General features: G+C 50.3%; 1 protein-coding gene across 2 annotated transcripts in view; it reads left to right on the top strand.

Annotated features, from left to right (window-relative positions):
* Window positions 1–18,999, top strand: part of CUL4A (cullin 4A) — a 46,657-nt gene that overhangs the window by 11,120 nt on the left and 16,538 nt on the right. The window contains exons 4-15 of one of the 2 annotated variants that reach the window (XM_049701274.1): window positions 1,368–1,436; window positions 2,598–2,671; window positions 4,728–4,890; window positions 5,213–5,302; window positions 6,244–6,326; window positions 8,308–8,375; window positions 10,571–10,689; window positions 13,770–13,962; window positions 15,281–15,385; window positions 15,683–15,793; window positions 15,876–15,961; window positions 16,537–16,644. In XM_049701274.1, the coding sequence (XP_049557231.1) occupies window positions 1,368–1,436; window positions 2,598–2,671; window positions 4,728–4,890; window positions 5,213–5,302; window positions 6,244–6,326; window positions 8,308–8,375; window positions 10,571–10,689; window positions 13,770–13,962; window positions 15,281–15,385; window positions 15,683–15,793; window positions 15,876–15,961; window positions 16,537–16,644 (1,269 nt within the window). The remainder of the gene's footprint in view (window positions 1–1,367; window positions 1,437–2,597; window positions 2,672–4,727; window positions 4,891–5,212; window positions 5,303–6,243; window positions 6,327–8,307; window positions 8,376–10,570; window positions 10,690–13,769; window positions 13,963–15,280; window positions 15,386–15,682; window positions 15,794–15,875; window positions 15,962–16,536; window positions 16,645–18,999) is intronic. The other variant, XM_033435002.2, reaches the window with a different exon arrangement.

Genomic DNA, 18,999 nt, shown 5'->3' with positions numbered 1-18,999 from the left:
GCTCAGGGGTTCTCGGCTCTGGGCCTCGCCAGCCCAGATCACACCGGACCTTTTGTTGCCCCGGGTGGGGCCGCACCTGGCCGCAGCCCCCAGGCCTCCCAACGCCTCAGGTTGGCTGGCGTGGGCTTGACCCTGTGCAGCCTTGCCGGCCCCCGCTGGCCACGGAGACCGGTCAGGGCGCCGCCGCGCGATGAGCGCCTCGGCTCAGCACTGGGCACCGGAGCTGCCGGGCCGCTGCCGAGGTGGCACCTGCCTCCGTGTGCTTACGACGCAGGCTTTTTCAGACTGTTCGTGGAAGGTCTGATCCCATGGGCCATTGTAGCTGTGAGCAGTTGTAACGGTTCTTCCAGAATTACTTGTTAACCCTTCAACTATTTGGTCTTTGCTGTGACTCGCTCTGTTTCTGAGTTAGAAGCGGACCCTCGAGAAAATGAGTGAGGCGCTTGGCTGGGACCCCTGTGGCTGTGGTCAGTGCGCCCCCAGCGCCTTCCGATTTCACACGCCAGAAACGGGCTGCTGTGTGTTGCCTCCTCTCTCTGTGCTCGGAATGTTGCATGGAACCTTGCAGCCGTGCCAAGCCGCGCACCTGCTGCACCTCGGCCGAGGGGCCGCACTGAGGGGTGCCCCCGTGTCTGGTGCCGTGGAGCTGAGACAGGCTGGAGCAGGGCCGAGGCCCGGGAGGCCGGGTCCTTGCCTCCGCCAGCTGCCTGCGCACCCGTCCAAAGGGAGTAATGGTGCGCTGTGCGGCTGGGTATGAGGGTGCTGTGTGGTCTGTAGGCGGTGTAGACGTTGTGACCGTGGGGCTTCAATTAACCTGTGCATGCAGTGCCCGGGTGCTTGGCGAGGTTTTCCCTAGGAGCCCGCACCAGGTGTCTTTTGCTGTAAACAGCGTCCTGAAAGTCAGGTCGTGCACGTGGTGCACGGATGAGACGTGACGTACGTCTCTGTGCGACCAGAAGTGACCATTGGCCCTCAGCCGTTGTCCTCCGTCTGCCCGTCCCCCGGTGCTGTTCATAGTGGCTGGCTTCCTTGCCTCTGGGACAGCATCTCCAGAGCTGCCCTTTGGGGCGGGGCCTTTGGTCCAACCCCCATCCCACGAAGCCTCAACGGGCAGTGGGGTGAAAGGAAAACGGGGAGGGGCAGGAAGAGATGGAGGCAGGGGAGTGCAGGCAGGTTCATCACAGGTAGGCAGGGAGACACGGAGGCTGGAAACCACCTGTGTGGCTTCTGAGCTTCTGCCCTTTCAGTATTCTGATCACTAAGCAACATGCCTGACTCGGAGGCGAGGAGAGCGGAAAGTAAGGCGTAAACATTGCAACAAGTAAATTGGCCGGTGTTTCTGAAGTTTTCCTTAGCAGGTCTGCACAGACTCGCTAGATAGTGTTTTATTTTTAAAGAAGATTAACACATGCTGGCAGGATCACTGCAGACAAATGGTAAGCCTGCTAACATGCTCCCTGAGTGGGTCTCAGTGCACACGCCCTCTTGGGTCTTTTCCTCCAGCCTCTGGCTCAGCTGGACGGAAGGCAGATCTGAGTAGCTGGGAGTCTATGCCCCCTTTGCATCCAGCTGTGTTGTTTGTTTTTCTTTTTAACCAAAGCGTGGCCCCATCCATCTTCCCTCAGCCCCCAAGGAAGGCAGGGCCCAGTTGGGAGCTGGGATGGGGAGTTCTGTTCAGGTCAGGTGCTGCCATCCAGCTCCGACTGAGCTGGACAGTGGCTGGAGAAGAGTGGGGACGGCCTGCTCTTCTGGGGTGGGGCTGGCTGTGAGCTTGGCCTTCGGGCCGACCGCACAGGTGACTCGTGGTGCCTGTGATTCCCCGTGGGTCTCTGAAGTTTTCCTTGATCTCAGTTTATGCCTGAGAATCAAGCCTGAATCCCAGGAGTTTACTGTAACTAGACAACCAGGCTTAGATTTAGTAGATATATTGATTATAATTTGATTTTATATATATGAGTTTTCAGGGTGACCTGGCTGAAAATTATGTAAGTGAGAGAAGAGATAGTATCAATAGCTTCCCTAACTAGGTTGAATTCTTTGGTTTCCTGACTGAGGTGAGTAGGCGACAACGAATGAGTCTCTCTTGGGCCAGGCACCGGGGGACGGTAGAAACAGGTGAATGTGTCGGGAGGGTTCTCTCTATGTGTGTAAGCACACCTCCACGACACAGTCTGCGGCGCTCCCTGAGAGAGCCCCGGGGCCACCGCCCACCACGTGAGCCTGCAAAGTAAAGTCGAGTACACACACGTGGCTGAGAGCCTCATGCCAGCGTACCGAGCCGGAATGCTGGAAGAATTCAGCTTAGAGCATCTCCCAGTCTAAGGAGGTTTCACCAGTGAGTCAGGAAATGACTGAATTTCAAAGGCATCTTTGAGGCGAAGTGCTGTACAATCCCTCCAGTCAGATTTTCTGGATAAAAGAGATGAAAAGCAAACACCAAGGGGAACATGTAAATTCAGGGAAAAATCAGCCATGAGGGTCTTGAAGATACAAACATCTTTTCACTGAGAAGCAATCGTGTTAGACTCGAGACAGCCAGGGTTGGATGTTTTGTCGGTAAGGTACGTAATAAGTCAGGTCCTCCTCTTGCCCTCCAGATCATGATCAGAAGCATCTTCCTGTTTCTGGATCGTACTTACGTGCTTCAGAATTCCATGCTTCCTTCCATCTGGTGAGTGTCCCCCGTCCTGGTCTGTGGCTGAGGCTGCGGCCGACCTGTGTCTCCGATGGTTGATTTGATGACACGTGCCCGACCGTCTGTCTGTGGCCCTCTGTGTTGGCCAGGGTCGCTGGCACGCAGGCCTGCCCCTCAGTGGCTCTCGGCCCGGAAGTGTCTGTCACCATGAGGGGCAGCCGCCGAGCCGGCAGCCGCCAGTGCAGCACGTTCTCCTGTGGGCACGGAAGTGCCTTGTGAAGTCGGTTTCTGTCACCTCTTCCACCTCTGCTCTGGGAAAGGCTGGGGAGCCGGTCACTCTCTGATGGCGCCCCCCGGTACTCTGCTGATGGGCCGGGCACAGGGCGTTGGCTTCCATCTGCTCGGGGCAGTGTGAGTCGGAAACCCTGTGCCCACGTTGCCCTGGGTCCCTGGTCCCCGACTTCCAGCGTCGTCCCCGAGCAGCTCAGCCTTGGTGACAGGGCCTGTCTGTGGTCTCGCCCTCGGTCCTCCTGGCCTGTGCCCACGTGGACATTCCCTCCCGATTCAGCACGCTGTGTCCTCTCGCCACCTCTAAGCCCCGTCCTGTAAAGTCGCTTCCTTTTCTAGTTTCCTGGCCGTCCGTTCACTCTGACCCAGGGCGGTGCGACTTCTCCTTCTACCACCGGGAAACGGCTTGTCTTTGTTTCCTGTAACCCACGTGTGGGGCGGCTGGGGCCCTCTCTCCCACGTGATCCCATGTCCCCTCTGCTCCTCTGTCCTCTCAGCCCCGACTCCTACACGCCTCTTACTAGACACCCACGAACCTCTGCAGGACAGATCGTCGTTACTCAGAGAAACAATCAGTTTGGAAAAGCTGATGATGACAGGAAGTCACAGAGCTCCTCCTCTGTGCGGGGCTCTGTCCTCAGGGCTTCAGCACCCCATGACTGACTCCATCCTTAGAGCAGCTCCATGAGGGATGACTGTCCTCCAGATGGAGAAACTGAGGCAGCGCGGCTGCCGCCGCAGGACCTTCTTCTGAAGCCGCACTCTCAGCTCAGGCTCCAGCAAAGCCACCAGGATGTGCCCGCGGCTTCCTCCTCCCCCGGCGAGCCTGGGCGCAGCAGGCTTCCTCTCCCCACCTCCTCCCGTCTCAGCTAGTGGGCCGCTCCCACAGAGTCTGCAAAGCTCAGGCCGGGGCTCCACTGCACACCCAAGTTTCTCACGCACCCTCACAGCGATCCCTGCCGTCCTGCACGAGCACACTTGCTTCCCTGCCTGCTGCAGTGGACGGGGGCTGGTAGGCTTCACGCTCTGGGCAGTGCCTCCAGGTTAGACAGCAGGGTTACGTTGTAAACTACGTTTAGACTCTGGAGCCTGACCAGCTGGGCACAGCAAGCTCCTTGTAATCTCTGCCTCGGTTTCTCCATCTGGAGGACGGTCATCCCTCATGGAGCTGCTCTAAGGATGGAGTCAGTCAGGAGGTGCTGAAGCCCTTAGGACAGAGGAGCAGAGGGGATGTGGGATCATGGAGAGGAGAGAGGGCCCCAGCCGCCCCACGCGTGGGTTACGGTAAACAAAGACAAGTGGTTTCCCAGTGGTAGAAGGAGAAATCGCACCGCCCTGGGTCAGAGTGAACGGACGGCCAGGAAGCTAGAAAAGGAAGCAACTTTACAGGACGGGGCTTAGAGGTGGCGAGAGGGCACAGCGTGCTGAATCGGGAGGGAACGGGCTGAGGGAGTGCGATGGACTCTGGTTTGCACCCTCAGTTCCGTCATCCTGTGGCCAGGGCCACACGGGAGGCGCAGCTGGAGGATGGGAGCAGGGCAGGCGGAGGGTCCCAGGGCTCCCGGGCAGGACGGCGGAAGCCCACTGACCCATGCAGGAAACAGGCAGCATTGATGAGGAGAGAAATAGAAGGCGCACCAGACTGTCAAGAAGGAAAATTTTTTAAATAAAGGAGTTCTTGACACCCGGACCAGAGAGTTAGCAAGTCAGTAGCTTGGGGGTGATATTCATAGTGTAGCTGGAGCTTCACCCAGAACTTCTAAGAAGTGAAACTAAAACAGTCTTGTCTTCTCTGTTTGTACAGGGATATGGGATTAGAACTATTCAGAAACCATATTATTAGTGATAAAATGGTTCAGACAAAGACCATCGACGGCATCCTGCTGCTGATCAAGCGTGAGCGGAGCGGGGAGGCCGTGGACCGCAGCCTGCTGCGGGGCCTGCTGGGCATGCTGTCCGACCTCCAGGTGGGCCCCGCGCGTCCTCACAGCCCGTGAGGGCGGCGCTGCACCCGGGCGATGAGGTGGCCACGACGTCGGTGTCGGAACTGACACCGTTAGGGTATTGGTGCAAGTATGGGAGGGGAATGACTCAACTGGCACTCACCCGGAGGCGGCCGGGGCCTGGGAGCACCCTGGGCAGAGCAGGGGGGCTGGGCGGGCCCAGGCAGCTTGTCACGGGCACAGGTCACGGCAGCCGTGCACCCTCAACGTGGGGCTGCACCAGCACTTCAAGCTGAGAGCTAGGTTTCTTCGTTGTAATTGGTCGTTAACCCTGCTAATTTTTTAGGTGTATAAAGATTCATTTGAACTGAAATTTTTGGAAGAAACTAATTGTTTATATGCTGCAGAAGGCCAAAGGTTAATGCAAGAAAGAGAGGTGAGACAACGAAATGTTTCTGAATTGCCTTATTTCATTTTCATAGATGTGCATCTAAGTGTGATTTCTAAATGTTTGTCTCTTCACGCTGGCAAACATCTCACTGAAAATCTTCTGAAAGTTACAATCTAGTTTAAATTCCAGTGATGAGCTTCTTTGTGAGTTTATTAAGGGCTTAATTTTTTTCTCCTAATTTAGAAACCCTTCTATTGCCCCCCGCCCCCAGCAAAAAAAACCTAGTGAAATAGCTTCTAAAATACATAAAGAAACTCAAGCTGAAACCAGAGTTTAAAAGATAATTCTTAAATATGAAAGAGAAACCTGACATGTTAAAAATTTTCATCTCTGTGAGGCATTGAAAAGATTACCCAAAAAGCCACTGGAAAAAACCATGTATTTAGTAGTAATAAGAACCCAAAAACTTGATAGCTGGTTTCTCGGGTATCAGAGCCCAGCTCAGCAGGAAGCCCCTCGGGACCGTCACAGGAGGGGGAGTCGGAGACCGGCCTGGCTGCCGCCCCCGGGTCAGAGCCTCAGCGACCCCTGTCATGGGGCCTTTGCTGTGCAGGCAGGTGACCCTTCACCCCTGGAAACTCAGAGAGAGTGTGTTTTGAGATCTCCTGCAGCCACTCTCTTTGGGGCCTCAGAGGAACAGCCTGTTGCTTGGCGTTTGCCGACGCCGCCAAGCGTGGGCTGGGGGGTGCCGTGCTGCCTGCCCCCATTCCAGACGTTACCTTCAGTCTCCAGGATGGGGCTGAGGGAAGCCTCCTGCCGTGTATCTCCCTCCCCCTCCTCAGCACCCCTGCTCCTGGTACTCCGTTAATGTTTGGGCCTGAATGTACTGTCTGCTTTTTTTTCTTAAATAAGGAAAACAGTATTTCAGCTTCTTGGGTAACATGAAGGTTTTTGTTGCTGATGTGTTTAAATGTTGTGTTTGGAAGGTTCCGGAGTACCTGAACCATGTGAGTAAGCGCCTGGGGGAGGAGGGTGACCGCGTGATCACGTATCTAGACCACAGCACACAGTGAGTACCACTCCCGCGCTCAGCTCCGTGACCCGCAGCGTCTTGTAGACTCACTCGCTGCTCTCTGAACCTGAACGTATTCTGCTCCTGGGACAGTTTGCTTGTTGTCTGTGATTACTCAGCACTTGTAAGTCACACTGACTTGTGGCCTGTGGTGAGTTAGCGTCCAAAGGGAGTGATTCAGGCTGAGATACTTGGTATCTTCTTATAGACAGTTTATAATTTATGTTATAAATGTATAATAAATTTATAGAAGTTTATGTTAATGAGGTATCATTGAGTATAGGCAATTTCGGTTGTAAAGTTTTGTTGGACATCTGATGTAGCTGTAATTTTTCCTTATAGTACTCAGTCACATTATTTTTTCTTTTAATGTTTACTTATTATATTTATCTTTGGTTGCGTCGGGTCTTAGTTGTGGTATGCAGGATCTTTTGTCGCAGCATGCGGGCTTCTCTCTAGTTGCGGTGCGCAGGCTCCAGAGCGCGTGGGCTCTGTAGTTGTGGTGCCCGGGCTCAGTAGTTGTGGCCCACGGACTTAGTTGCCCTGCGGCATGTGGGATCTTAGTTCCCCGACCAGGGATCGAACCCGTGCCCCCTGTGTTGGAAGGCGGATTTTTAACCACTGGACCACCAGGGAAGTAACTTGTCCCTTCTCTTTTCATCCAATTTTTTTTTTTTCCTCTAAACCTGAGGTCATTATGTAGCTAGGGAAAAGTACAAGGGCAGGTTTTGTGAATGTCTGCGTCAGGCACATAATATTTATTCAAGTGAGGAAGATTAGAGCAGAAATGTGAGAGACAGAAAAGAGAGATGTTTTTAAGAGGGAAAGTGCTAAAACGTGCAGAACGTGGTGACTCCCGGAGGTGGGGGGAGGGGCCAGGCAGGATGAAAGAAAGGGACAGGATGTGACAGCTTGAGAACATGGAAAATAGAGGGTCGTGAAGCAGAGGTGAGGCTGCTGTCAGACACCTGGCGCTGGAGGTGCGGTGCCGTCGGGCCGAAGCGGGGTCCACGGGGGTGGGAGGGGGCGGGGGGGTGGAGGAGACTGTGTGCAGCGCCTGGTGGCGCTGGGCCCCTCGGCCCCTCCTCCCCGGCCTCCGGTGTGTAGATGCTGTGTTATAACTGCCCCTTCCCCAGTCTTGCTTAGGAGTGTCTGAGAGTTAAGCAGAGCAGAGGGTGGCCCCCCTCGGGTTAGGGTTTCGAGGGGCGCTGCCCGAGGTGGCTCCTGTGGTGTCGGGCGATTCAAAGGTCACAGAGTGAGAAACGGTTTTCGGAGAAACAGGAGGGAGGTGGCGCAGGTAAGGAGCCGCGGCAGCCTACGGGCTGCGCTCCAGGCGCCCCTTCCCGCCTCGCCCGTGCACGCCGCTACCCTCGGGACGGGCGCTGCGGGTGTCGGTGCAGGCCACACCTCTGGGCCCTCCGTGCCCGGAGCCCGAGTGCCTGCCGCGCCTCCCTCTGGGGTCGCCCTGAGGTTCACCTGAGGTGGTGCGGTGAAAAATTCCTCAAAATGAAGGCCGAGGTCAATACCCCTGGGAGCGAAGTGGGGGCTCTGATCTGCTAAAAGAAGAGCTGAGCGAGCAGGGGCGATGGGGGAGGAGTGGCAGCTATGTGTCCTGCGGGACATTCTCGCGGCCGCTCTGAGAAGTCAGATTTTGAAGATGGTCCTGGGGGAAGACAGGCAGGAAGAAGTGAGGGCAGAGGGGCAGCTGTGGGTGCAGGAGGCCGTCTGTGGGACCCGGGCAGGGCAGGGTCGTGGGCAGCCCGCCCGGGTCGTCCCCAGGTGCGGTGGGCGAGGGTGCCTGCCTTCCTCTGCTGTCCGCCTCTCCCGGGGCCCTGGTGACCTGAGTCTGTGTCGGCGTCGGCGATGGCTGGGCGTGTGCTGACTTGGGCTCAGCTGCGTGGACGGGGGTCCCCGTCCTCCATAGCCGACAGGCTCTCCCCTGTACTTCCTTCCTGACACGCCTCTGTTTACTTCCCAGGAAACCACTGATTGCCTGTGTGGAGAAGCAGCTGTTAGGAGAACATTTAACAGCGATTCTGCAGAAAGGTAGGTTTTCCCAGCTCTGTGTCTCTGCACTGATTGCTCGTCCCTGATTTGCTAAGAGAGTTAGCGGAGCATTGTAAGCACGCGAGGACACTTGTTGTTGTAAGAAGACAGGCACTAAAATCATCGGAAGAATGATGGACATTAGCCCTTGAGGGGAAAATTGATTACACGCAATAGTGAAAGGCGCCCGTAAGAACCACGGTTTAAGCTAAAATCACGTGAAGTCCTATCCAGGCTGAGAGGTTGGTTGCGAGAGGCCCTCTGGCCGGCAGACGGCCTGGGCTGTGCTCACAGGCCCCATCCTGTACGGGGACGTCCCTCCTGGGCACTGACCCGCAGGTGTGGACACGCGCGGTCCGACGGGCCAGGGGCGCCCGCGGGCTGCATCCCTGCCCTGCGTGCGGCTCTGCGGCAGATGAGCTGCTGGCGCCATGGCCCCAGGACAGAGGTGGACCAGGCCAGCTCGGCACGCGGCTGACGGTGCAGTTTCAGCGCCGTGCTGTTAGAGGTGATGTGACGTTTTCACTCCCACCCTCACTGTAATGAGCACAGTCTAACCTTGCACACTTTAGTGCTTGGTGTTGCTTTTTATAGCATTTAGTGTTGTGCTTGAAAGTCATTTTGGAGCCACGGGATCTGTTTCAAGCTATTGGAAACCTTAAAGTCTAATTTTGGGAAGGCCCAATAGCCCCCAAATGCGTCTGGTTGGGGTCTGCTTTGCCAGATGGTAATATTGTCTCTAATGAGACACTAAACGTGGGGCTTCCAAGTGAAACCAGAATGAAGCCAAAAGGAGAGAATTAGTGTTCGTGAGCATCTGCTGGACTTCATGTAAATGCCTTCTGGTCCTAGAACAGCCCCAGTTTACAGGAAAACCGAGCGAGACACTAGTGCCTTAGATCACGGCCTGAAAGCCAAGGGCCAGGGTGCGAATCTGGTGTCTCCTGCTCACATCACGCTGGAGCCCACACGCTGGTGCGTTTCCACGCGGATGGAGCCTCAATTTACTGTCCACCTGAAACAGGTGTCCTCCGATTTCATACTAGGTGTTTATTAAAAAGCAGTCACTTTTGGGGGGCGGGGGTGCCACGCCGTACGGCATGAGGGATCTTAGTTCCCGACCAGGGATTGAACCCTCGTCCCCTGCAGTGGAAGCACAGGGTCTTAACCACTGGACCACCAGGGCGGTCCAAAAAGGAGTCACTTATAGAAGAAAAGGGAACTTCAAGTAGACAGTAGAAATTTGGATGAATCGTTTCAGTGTGTATTTTGATAAGCAAAATTATTTCAAGAAAATGGTAAATTATATATATGTAAGAGTATAGTCTAAATTTTATTAAAGGCATTTTAAAAATTAAAAGCTATAATTTTTGAATTTTTAAGTCATCATTCAGCATTTCAGTAGATCAGTTGTAGAATAAGTTATCTGCATCAGTAGATCAAATCGTAATTGAGAGAAATACAGACATTTAGAGCCTTGCTCAGGGTCCGTCGGCACAGCCTACGTGTTTGTGTGTCTTTGACGTGTGGACGGTGCCTGATTCACAGCCGAAGCTGAGGCTGCAGTCACGTGACTGGCTCACAGCTTCTCTGCTCTAACCTCACTGCCTCCCCACAGTTACCAGAAAGCAGGTGGTTAGAGCGTCCTTCACGAAGCTCTTCTGGCTGTGGTGGTTTTAGAAAATCTTTGTAAATCTTTGTTAAAACCTGAAATAGTAAAAGACCTAAAAAAATGCTGTTAAGCACCTCCAGGTATCTGATAAACAATACATGTTTTCCTTCCGCAATTTATTATACAGGTGAATAAAATAAGTCAACTAAAAGATTAGATTTGATAGCTTATCTTAGGCAGATATACTTTCTGGCTGATGGACTAAATCAGAAGTGATTTGGGGTCGTAAAGCTCCCAGGTCAGAGAGTTGGTGTAAGCGTTCTTCGGACCTTTGCTGCAGTGGCCAAATAAGGGGCCTCCGTGCGGGGAAGGAGTGGGGACTACACCTCCCAGCGTGGTGCTCAGGGGACCAGACTCGCCTGCTGGGCTGCGTCACGGGGCCTTGCCCGCCTAGGAACCAGCCCACCCCTGGGTTTCCGCGTCCGCGGGGGCCCTGTGTGCCGCGAGCCCCAGCCCAGCCTAGCTTTTGCTCGTGCCGCCGTCCCGCCCGCCGTGCCGAGCTAACATTGCCGTGTGATCTCAGGGCTGGACCACCTGTTGGATGAGAACAGAGTGCCTGACCTCACTCAGATGTACCAGCTGTTCAGCCGTGTGCGGGGCGGCCAGCAGGCGCTGCTGCAGCACTGGAGCGAGTATATCAAGGTGCGTGGCCATCGGTCGGGCTCTGTGAGGGACAGGCGTGGGGCCAGCATCACACATCTCCCTCCAGGTCCCCCGTGCACAGGAGTTTGAGGGATGAATACCGTCCGGGTGTAAACACGTTTTAAAAGCTGCCATTTGGCTGTTTGTCGTCAGCGTAAGTATTGGGTTGGCCAAAAAGTTCCTTCGGTTTTCAAGTAGAAATAAAAGACACATTTTTCATTTTCACCAAGAACTTTATTGAACAATTTATTCACTGTTTTGTTCCACTACCTTCTGCCATTTTTCAGGCAATTTCATAATTCCGTCGTCCCAAAACTTTTTACCTTTTTCAGCAGAGAACTGTTCAGGTGCCTTTCACTGTCTTCCAGGGAATTGCATTTTTTTTCATTAAGAGAATTTTGTAAAGACTGAAATAAATGGAAATCTGAAGGTGCAATGTCTGGCGATATGGTGGATGAATCAGAACTTCCCAGCCAAGCTGTAACAGTTTTTGCCTGGTCATCATAGAAACATACGGTCTTGCGTTATCCTAATGGAAGATTATGTGTTTTCTGTTGACTAATTCCAGACACTTTTCATCGAGTGCTGCTTTCAGTTGGTCTCATTGGGAGCAGTCCCTGTTGGAATTAATCGTTTGGTTTTCCGGAAGGAGCTCATAATAGAGGACTCCCTTCCAATCCCACCCCACACACAACATCACCTTTTTTGGATGAAGACTGGCCTTTGGTGTGGTTGGTGGTGGTCCATTTCACTTGCCCTACGATCTCTTTACTGTACAGTATCCACTCATTACTGTACAGTATCCACTTTGCATCGCCCGTCACAATTTGTTTTAAAAACGGAACGTTTAAGTAGAGAATTATCTGCGGAAATACCATCAAGTAGGTTTTTTTCGCTTAACTTACGTGGAACCCAAACATCAAAGCGATGAACATAACCAAGCTGGTGCTCATGATGTTCAGTGCTTGATTTGGAGATTTTGAGTATTTTGGCTCTCTACCCCGCGGTATAACACTGACTGTTCTCAGTGAATGTCTCGATTTGATCGCTATCAGCTTGAACTGGTCTACTCGACCGGAGCATCGTCCAGCCAGAAATCTCCAGCACAGACCTTCGCAAACCACTTTTGACACGTTCTATCCGTCACAGCACCTTCTCCATACACTGCACAACTCTTTTTTTGTGCTTCAGTTGCGTTTTTACCTTTCTTGAAATAACAAAGCATAGTATGCCGAGAATGTTGTTTTTCTTCCATCTTCAGTATTAAAAGGGCTGCACAGAGATTCACCAATTGTGATGTCTTTTTTTAAATGCACGCTGATGTGACAGCTGTCACAATACAGTCTAACAAAACTGTTTTGAATGAAGTTAAAGACAGCTAAGCGCTACTAGAGCCATCTTGCAGAAGAAACTGAACGAACCTTTTGGCCAACCCGATACTAGCTGAGTTCTACAATTGAGATTTTCAGAAGTTGTTTTTGTGAATCTACTGTATAAACGTGATCTCATGCCTTTGCTCAGTGGGAACTCTCACGTATTTTGGTATGTCAGGTGGGTGTGTATGCTACTTTGTTTCCTAGAAATCCAGGATTTACTATGTAAGCATGTGCTTGCGGGTTTCTGCGTGTGTATGCGTGCATGTGCGTGTGTGTATGGTTATCAAAAGGCAACAGGAGAGACCCTTGTGGTGCTGACTGCTTGTCCTCTTGGCCGTGGGTGTAGATGACACACACAGGTGATGCCTGCCCAGGCGACGCACACACAGGGAGCTACAGGCGAACACCGCGACCCGTCGGGGTGGGACGGGTGGGCTGTGTCAAGGCCAGTGTCCTGGCTGGGGCGCTGCTCAGTAGCTTCCCACAGGGCACCGTCGGGGAGACGAGGCTTAGTGTGCGAGGACATCGCCACTGTTTCTGCTGCACGTGAATCTGTGACTGTCACAGGGAAAATTCAGCTGAGGAAAAAGATAAAGGAAATAATCAGACCTGAAGTCGCATGTTGGTCTGCATGTGGCCAGCTTGGACACACGCACACACGCATGCACGCACACATGCCCTCAGGATTTTGTGCGGTTGCATTGAGCTGAAAGGCATAAGCGACTCACGCTGGGTCAGCGCTGGAGCTTTATGTTAAGAAAGGCCAGTGGAGATTTAGGGTTTTGCTGACCAGTAGTCCTGAGAGAACAGGAACAGGTGCTGAACACAGGAGTTCACCTTTGCAGTGTCCATTCTCGGCAGGAAAAGTCAGTGTGTGAACACGGTTCCGAGGGTCCACTAATGATAAGCAGTTACGCCGTGACAGCACAGTGTTTCCTCACAAAATAAAGCTGACCCTCATGTGTCGTGGTCTTATGTACATTATTTTAAAATCCTGTCAGTGTGAAAGGGTACAGAGTGAAGAGTGAGTCCCTCCTGCCCCTGCTGGTCATGCCCTGTCCCTCTCCAGAAGGTCTTTATGCCACGTCATTTGTACCTTGTCACCAGCGATCAGCCTCCACGGGCACCTTTGACGTGCAACTGTGTGTGTTTCCTGTGAAGACATGTCTTACATTGAACCACGGTTGTGTTCAGCATCTCTTCAGCTGGTAGTTTTTCATCAGATAGCGAACTGTTGTTGTCACGCACAGACTTTTAGTAATGTTTAAATAGCATCTTTAAATTAAAAATACAAAAAAAAAAAAAAATTAAAAATACAGGCTAAAAACCAGGCTCTAAACCACCCACGGTTAGAAGTGAAGGGGAAAGAAAACTATAGTCAGGAAGTCCAAATAGGTGTATCAGGTTAAGGGGGTTACTTTCTATTTGAGGAATTTATAAGTAAAAGTTTTTTCTTCAGAAAGCAACAGACATTTCCCCAGTAATTGATAAATTCTTCCAGAAGCAGAATTGTAACCCTAAAGCATTAGTTGCGTATCCACTTAATTTTTAGAAGGTGGACTAAATTTGTGAAACTTTTGAAACTATTTAGTGTTTAACACCAGGAGTGATTAATTTATATAAAACTATCATGATTGTTTGATAGCAGGAGAAAAATTGTGTTGTATCAGAAACCTGTTGATGACTTGGGGTATGTTTTTGCAGACTTTTGGGACAACAATCGTTATCAATCCTGAAAAAGATAAAGATATGGTGCAGGACCTGCTGGATTTCAAGGACCGAGTAGACCACGTGATAGAAGTGTGCTTCCAGAGGAACGAGAAGTTCATCAACCTGATGAAGGAGTCCTTCGAATCGTTCATCAACAAGAGGCCAAACAAACCTGCAGAGCTGATCGGTAGAAACACATGCTTCTATCCTTTTCTTAAAAGGGGATAAAGCAGAACTCCAGTAGATTGTTTCCCAAAGGTTCAGCCTCCGTATGGGGAGGGCAGGGCACATGCCTTAACAGGACACACCTTCCCAAAAAACCATGCACACAGGTGTGTGCTTATAGGTGTATTAGATACATATGTAAGTGCGTGGTACTTGCATAAGGGTGAATGTAGTTATGATTTTGTAAGGAAATGGAGCGTGACATCGTAAGAGAGGAAGGGACATAAAGATTTATCCTAGTTTGTACTACTCACAGCTCCAGAGCTGTTTTTGTAGGGATGAGCCCTGATTCTCTATGTCGACTACAAGCCAGTGATTTCTGCTCAGAAATTGGATTGAGGTTTGTTACATATGAACGTCATGAGGTTATGAGGATAACTATCAATCTCTAGATAATACTTAACAGGAGATGCTATTTAGTCACTATCTTTGTATCCTCCAGTCAGTATTAAAGTACGGTAAAATTGAATGACATCTCAGGAGATAGCATATTTTAAGATGAAACAGTTTTTAAATTATCACTTTATATAATTATTTCATGATAATATCAAAATATTTTAGGATTCACAGAATTTCATTAGTGAGTAAATTTTTTTAATTTTTTTTTTGAGATTGACAGGAGGCAAAGGGCAGGGGAGGTGTGATGCAGACTTGGGCTCTGTTGAGGGTTGTTGAAAATGTGTGGTGGGAACATGAGGTTCACTGTACAAGTGACTACTTCTGTGTGTGTTCAGAATATTTCATAATAAAGAATGATAAGGGGAAAAAAGCAACAAGAGGAGAAGTTTAAAGGCAATTTAATTTAGCCTTTGAACCACTTTATGGATTGCGATTTCTCTAAATATGGTTTCAGACTCTTGGGAGCTTGGGTTCTGCCTTCCTTAAGCCAGGTCATGGTGGGTTCGTGTATCTCAGAAACAAGAAGCCCAAGCAGAACTGCTCTGTCCCTGCATTGTCAGCCCTGAGAAGAGTGCTTTCTCTTGAGAAAGTCTCACCCGGATGTATCACAGCACATCTTGAAGATGGGGTACTGCAATTTCTGGAGCACTCATGTGTCATGAGCCCCAGCATGGGATCAAAGTGTTTGTTCTCGGTGCCCTGAAAGTACAGATCTTAGAAAATCAGGTGTTTGCCTTTTTATCTCATAATAATGTCATTTTGGAAAGGTTCCAGAGTGTTACTGTTCAGTTTTTATGTGGAGAAATCAAATCTCTTCCTTCATCTATTTAGAATATGTATTATATAAATACTTATTTTTCAAATAATTGAACCTCTTACAGCAAAGCACGTTGATTCAAAATTGAGAGCAGGTAATAAGGAAGCAACAGACGAGGAGCTGGAGAGGATCCTGGACAAGATCATGATCCTTTTCCGGTTCATTCACGGTGAGCGGGGCTCGCGGCATCTCCTCACCGCTGGGCACAGAGGACGCGGTATCCACAGAGCGTCTGTAGTCGGGCCCCATCTTCTGTTGAGAAAAACAGGAATGTGTCCGCTTTCCTGTTACCACAGGGACTAGGGTGACGGCTGCCACGAACTGAGTGAGGTGTTTGTGGGGATTCAGTGGGTAGAGCTGGCTGGCGTCAGGGTGGACGCCCCTCCGGCTGTCTCAGCTGTCGAGGTGAACGTTTGCATGGTGGCTATCTAATGACTTAACGTTGTCCTCACTTGCTCATAAATAGGTAAAGATGTCTTTGAGGCATTTTATAAGAAAGATTTAGCAAAAAGACTCCTCGTTGGAAAAAGTGCCTCCGTTGATGCTGAAAAGTCTATGCTGTCGAAGCTGAAGCACGGTGAGCGCGGGGGGCGGGGCTGGGGCTTGGTGCCTGATGGGTGTTCTCCCAGGATGCTCACCTGCAGTCCGCTTGTGTCCAGAGTGTGGGGCTGCTTTCACCAGCAAGCTGGAAGGCATGTTCAAGGACATGGAGCTCTCTAAGGACATCATGGTTCATTTCAAGCAGGCAAGTTGTGTTCTTGTCAAGTAAAACAGCTTTTTAAAAAGTATCCTATTTTAAATTGTGAGAAATGATTATGTAAATTATGTACATAAGTGTGTGAATTGTGTAGAATCCTCATCCTTAAAAATTATACCGTTAACATCTCACATATTCAAAAAACTTAAATTCAAAATGAAAAAGAAAAATAATCCCTGGGAATTCCCTGGCAGTCCAGTGGTTAAGACTCCACTCTTTCACCGCCAAGGGCCCAGGTTCAGTCCCTGGTTGGGGAACGAAGATCCCGCGAGCTGTGCAGTATAGCCAAAAAAAGAAAAGGGGAAAATAATCCCTAAAATTGCACACTAAAAATTTGACTTAAATGATTTTAATGATCCTTATTTGACTAAAGAAGAGAAAACATTTCTAGTGACTTTAGAACAGGGTGTGTGGTTTTGGTGAAATATGTTCCAGGGACTAAAATAAATGAAAACACAAGGTAAACTGTACTTTGAAAATGACACCATTTACTTTTTAATGAATTAATTCTTTTTGGTGATATTCTAAAGTAATCATTCTGTCCTGATTTTCTTTATTTTTAGTATATGCAGAATCAAAGTGACCCAGGCTCTATAGACCTGACAGTGAACATACTTACGATGGGATACTGGCCGACATACACCCCCATGGAAGTACATCTAACTCCAGAGGTAAGCGTTTTAAAGCCCGAATGCCCTTTGTTATTCATATACTGGTGCTCCAGAGCCCCACGGACCTCCCCCTTGTAGCACCCATGCTGGCACAGATGTGCTCTCTTTCAAGGAGTGTTTAAATCACGCACTTGGTCAAAACCCCAGTCGTCTCTGTCTAAACAGTGTTCGCAGTAGACGCTTTTTGTCTCCGTGTCCACCGGCCGCCCGTGAAGAAGATGCTGGCACAGGCGCTTTTAAAAAAGTTCCTGCATGCGGAGCCATGGGCCTCCTTGTCTGGCTGTCCCTCCCGCCCGTTGTAGACAGTGCCAGGGTCCCGCGAGGGGCAGGGGATGGTGCGTGTGCCGGCCATCACTCTGGTTCTCTGGGGACGTGTGGGTACTGGGGAGAACCCTGGGCTCGGGCACGGAACGTGCAGAGAAGGAAGCAGCACCTGGACCGCTGGTCAGGGCGCCAGCTGGCTGGTGCCAGGCCTCCAGGAAGAGAGCTGGGCATGGAGCCCTGGACCCTGGGAGCCGGGGCAGAGCACTGCCTCTTGGAGCCCTTCTTCCTGTTTTCAAGACAGTATCTTCCCTTGGCTGTTCTTCTGTTTCTGACCCCACTAGTCAGTTGCCTTTGTGGTTTTCTTCTCTTTTTTCCCTTCCCTCCATCCTGAATGCTGATGTTCTCTGGAAGCCCCCTCCGCTTCCTTCCCCTTGTGCACATGCCCCACTCAGCCTCCAGCCTATGTGTCCGCTTGCCCCAAGGGACCTCCACAGCCATGGGCTCGGCCCTCCCTCCCTGAATCTCTCCACCCGATGGAAGACTCTGAGGCACGCCACACGCACCCGGTTCTCTCGTGCTCCCGGGCCCAGGTGTGACCCTCCCAGTGGAACCTCTTCTGCAGAAAACCACCACACCCCCCCACCATCTGGGAGACACTTGTCTCCCCAGTCACCTTCGCCAGAAGACACCCCTTACCTCCTCCCCCCGGGCGTACCCCACTCATGGTGCTGCAGGTCTGTTCAGTTGTATCAAAATAGTTCAGGCTGAGAGAGCCTCATCCACCAGAGGGCAGACAGCAGAAGCAAGAAGAACTACAGTTCTGCAGCCTGCAGAAGGAAGACCACATGCACAGAAAGGTAGACAAAATGAAAAGGCAGAGGGCTATGTACCAGACGAAGGAACAAGATAAAACCCCAGAGAAACAACTAAATGAAGTGGAGGTAGGCAGCCTTCCAGAAAAAGAATTCAGAATAATGATAGTGAAGATGATCCAGGACCTTGGAAAAAGAATGGAGGCAAAGATTGAGAAGATGCAAGAAATGTTTAACAAAGACCTAGAAGAATTAAAGAACAAACAAACAGAGATGAACAATACAATAACTGAAATGAAAACTACACTAGAAGGAATCAATAGCAGAATAACTGAGGCAGAAGAACAGATAAGTGACCTGGAAGACAGAATGGTGGAATTCACTGCCGCGGAACAGAATAAAGAAAAAAGAATGAAAAACGATGAAGACAGCCTAAGAGACCTCTGGGACAACATTAAATGCAACAACATTCACATTATAGGGGTCCCAGAAGGAGAAGAGAGAGAAAAAGGACCTGAGAAAATATTTGAAGAGATTATAGTCAAAAACTTCCCTAACATGGGAAAGGAAATAGCCACCCAAGTCCAGGAAGCACAGAGAGTCCCATACAGGATAAACCCAAGGAGAAACATGACAAGACACATAGAAATCAAATTGGCAAAAATTAAAGACAAAAAAAAATTATTGAAAGCAGCAAGGGAAAAACAACAACTAATATACAAGGGAACTCCCATAAGGTTAACAGCTGATTTCTCAGCAGAAACTCTACAAGCCAGAAGGGAGTGGCATGACATATTTAAAGTGATGAAAGGGAAGAACCTACAACCAAGATTACTCTACCCAGCAAGGGTCTCATTCAGATTCGATGGAGAAATCAAAAGTTTCACAGACAAGCAAAAGCTAAGAGAATTCAGCACCACCAAACCAGCTCTACAACAAATGCTAAAGGAACTTCTGTAAGTGGGAAACACAAGAGAAGAAAAAGACCTACAAAAACAAACCCATAGGAATTAAGAAAATGGTCATAGGAACATATGTATCAATAATTACCTTAAACGTGAATGGATTAAATGCTCCAACCAAAAGACACAGGCTCGCTGAATGCACACGAAAACAAGACCCATATATATGCTGTCTGCAAGAGACCCACTTCAGACCTAGGGACACATACAGACTGAAAGTGAGGGGATGGAGAAAGATATTCTATGAAAATGGAAATCAAAAGAAAGCTGGAGTAGCAATACTCGTATCAGATGAAATAGACTTTAAAATAAAGAAT

This window comes from Orcinus orca, chromosome 18 (genome assembly GCF_937001465.1).
Source record: "Orcinus orca chromosome 18, mOrcOrc1.1, whole genome shotgun sequence".
Taxonomy (NCBI): domain Eukaryota; kingdom Metazoa; phylum Chordata; class Mammalia; order Artiodactyla; family Delphinidae; genus Orcinus; species Orcinus orca.
Note: the sequence above shows the minus strand (reverse complement) of the source record. Positions and strands in the feature narration are given on the sequence as shown.